Source organism: Melozone crissalis, unplaced genomic scaffold (assembly GCF_028551555.1).
Source record: "Melozone crissalis strain CALT ecotype California unplaced genomic scaffold, PUWL_Pcris_2 ptg000179l_1, whole genome shotgun sequence".
Lineage (NCBI taxonomy): Eukaryota > Metazoa > Chordata > Aves > Passeriformes > Passerellidae > Melozone > Melozone crissalis.
Window position 1 is genome coordinate 651,191 of NW_026535946.1, and position 2,576 is coordinate 653,766.

At 39.7% G+C, this 2,576-nt stretch overlaps 1 protein-coding gene across 1 annotated transcript; it reads left to right on the plus strand.

The window, feature by feature from the left end:
- The first annotated feature begins 897 nt into the window (after positions 1-897).
- LOC128948949 (bifunctional heparan sulfate N-deacetylase/N-sulfotransferase 3-like) lies at positions 898-2,053 on the plus strand. Its single transcript, XM_054293706.1, has one exon. It carries the CDS (start codon positions 1,040-1,042, stop codon positions 2,051-2,053), a length of 1,014 nt encoding a protein of 337 aa, XP_054149681.1. The 5' UTR covers positions 898-1,039.
- Positions 2,054-2,576: the final 523 nt, after the last annotated feature.

Genomic DNA, 2,576 nt, shown 5'->3' on the forward strand with positions numbered 1-2,576 from the left:
CCTGGGTGCAAACTACACTGAAGTTACAGTGGCATGTTCCAGATCTTGACACACTAAATATTTTTCAAAATCTGCTTTGAATCTTTGTTTATGACTTATGATCATTATTTTATGCTTGTCACACCAGCCAGTTGTTTTACTAGGGAGTTTTGACAGCAGTTGTACTGCTGGTTTGAAAAATTGCTCTTTCCTTAAGTACAAGATAGAACATAAGTATATCCTTAGGTGATCTGCATGTTAGGTTCAACTTTTGATTTATTAATTTCTCTTCTCAAATGTAAGAGCTTGATTGTTTTATGGGTTTTTTTAATACAAAGAAATGCTTCTAACAGCTTACAAATCCACAGTCCAGAAAAATGCTTTGTTTTCCTCTAATGTTGCAGGAAGCAAGTTTTGCTTAAAAAAATTCCTCTAATAGATGTAATACAGAGTGTATCAGTACATGTTTGTACAGCAGTTAAGATGTGCATGTTCTTGCTTCTTTGAAAAACTAATACAAGATAGAATTTGTTGAATCATGTTGCCCCAGCTTTTTACAGGTTATAAATTTTCTTCAGTACTTTGGTTGTTAGCAGTTGTCTACTTGGAGTTAACTTTTATCTTTAGGTTAAAAGAATTTCTAAAACACTGTAAATACTTTCCTTTTATGTCTTGCTTTTCAGTGCCTCTGCCTGCTTTATTTGATCCTCTGAGTTGAGGAACCTGTGAGATTTAGAGACCTTCAAATGCACATGGCAAGTAGTGGGAGCAGAAAAAAATGTTATTGCAAAATGTTGAGCCATTGGTCTCCAAACCTCTGGCTGGCAGTGATTTCTTTGCTCCCCATTAGTTTAAGCAGGTGATTCTTCACAAGGTGGTGTCTCATTTAAATCTCTGATTTTCTTTTCTTCTAGACTGTACCTTCAGTAAAGCTCTGTGGAAGATAGATGTGTGTGCTGCAATGGTGACATAAATATTTCAGAGGACTGGAACAAGTTGTTGGGAATCTGTGTTTGTTTTTCATGCTGCTGTTGAGAGCTGTCTAAGGCAAGTAAACACCATGAGTTTTATCCTGAAACTTCACAGACATTTTCAAAGAACAGTAATTTTGCTGGCCACTTTTTGTATGGTGAGCATAGTTATTTCTGCCTACTACTCGTATAATGGCTACAAACAGGAAAATGAACTCCCTGAAACCTCTTCAGAAGTGGAATGTGGTGATGCTCAACTGTTGCCTTACAAGCTGATGGAGGCGAAGACCACGAGGCCTGTTGATCCCCTGAGGACAGATCTTGTAGTGCTGGTGTTTGTGGAAAGCCAGTACTCAGCATTAGGCCAAGATATCGTAACCATTCTGGAATCTAGCAGGTTTCAGTTTCACACTGAGGTTGCATCTGGGAAAGGTGACCTCCCAGTGCTTATAGACAAGAACAAAGGCAAGTACGCTCTCATAGTGTATGAGAATATCCTTAAGTACGTGAACATGGACTCGTGGAACAGAGGCCTTCTAGATAAGTACTGCATAGAGTATGGTGTGGGTGTGATCGCATTTCACAAAGGCAGTGAGAACAGCTTGCAGAGCTTTCAGTGGAAGGGTTTTCCTTTCCATGTCCACAGCAATCTGGGCATTAAGGACTGTTGCATTAACCCTCATTCCCCACTGCTCCATGTGACTAAACCTTCTAAGCTTGAGAAGAGGCCCTTGCTTGGAAATGACTGGGCTGTTTTCCAGATTAATCACACAACTTATCAACCAGTGATATTTGCAAAAGTAAAGACGCCAGAAAACCTTTCTCTCCCTGCTGCTCTCTATGCCACAGTAATTCATGACTTGGGGCTCCACGATGGGATTCAACGAGTCCTTTTCGGCAATAACTTGAATTTTTGGCTGCACAAGCTGATTTTCATAGATGCCATCTCTTTCCTCTCTGGAAAGAAGCTCACACTGTCCTTGGATAGGTACATTCTGGTTGACATAGACGATATCTTCGTTGGCAAGGATGGAACAAGGATGAACACCAACGATGTGCAGGTAAAGTATGTGCACAAAATAATGGTCATTACAGCAACGTGATTTTTTTAATCTGAAAGTGGGTAGTTGTTCATACTTGGAACTTCAGGGCTCCACCCTGGAGCTGTTCATATTTAATGCACGTGTTGAGAGTTTTACAAGCCACAAGTTTTTGGCTGCCACTATGCTAACCTCTGCATTCCTCTGGCTCTGAGGGAGAAAGTCTCTTCTTCCTTTCTCACCTGGCTTCAAATGGAAGTTTCATGAAGGCTGTGAATTTAGCTGGTAGTTTTGTAATTGTGGTTTTATTTAAATTGCCGCAAAAATGTTGGGTGAGATTAAACGCAGGCTTCTCCTTTTGAAGAGGTCTACGCTTAATATGACTTTTACACCTTCTTTTCTCACTAAATGATAATTTTCTTCTTCTTTGACTCTAGTTGCAACTCCAATCTCTGGATGTGAGAGCCTTCCCCTGGTACTGTGCTATTTGATATTTATGCATAAAGTTTTGCTAATTGCTGATTCCATTGGTATTCATGAACCTTTGCTGGAATGAATGAAGTTTTCATTCATGTTTATATATGAG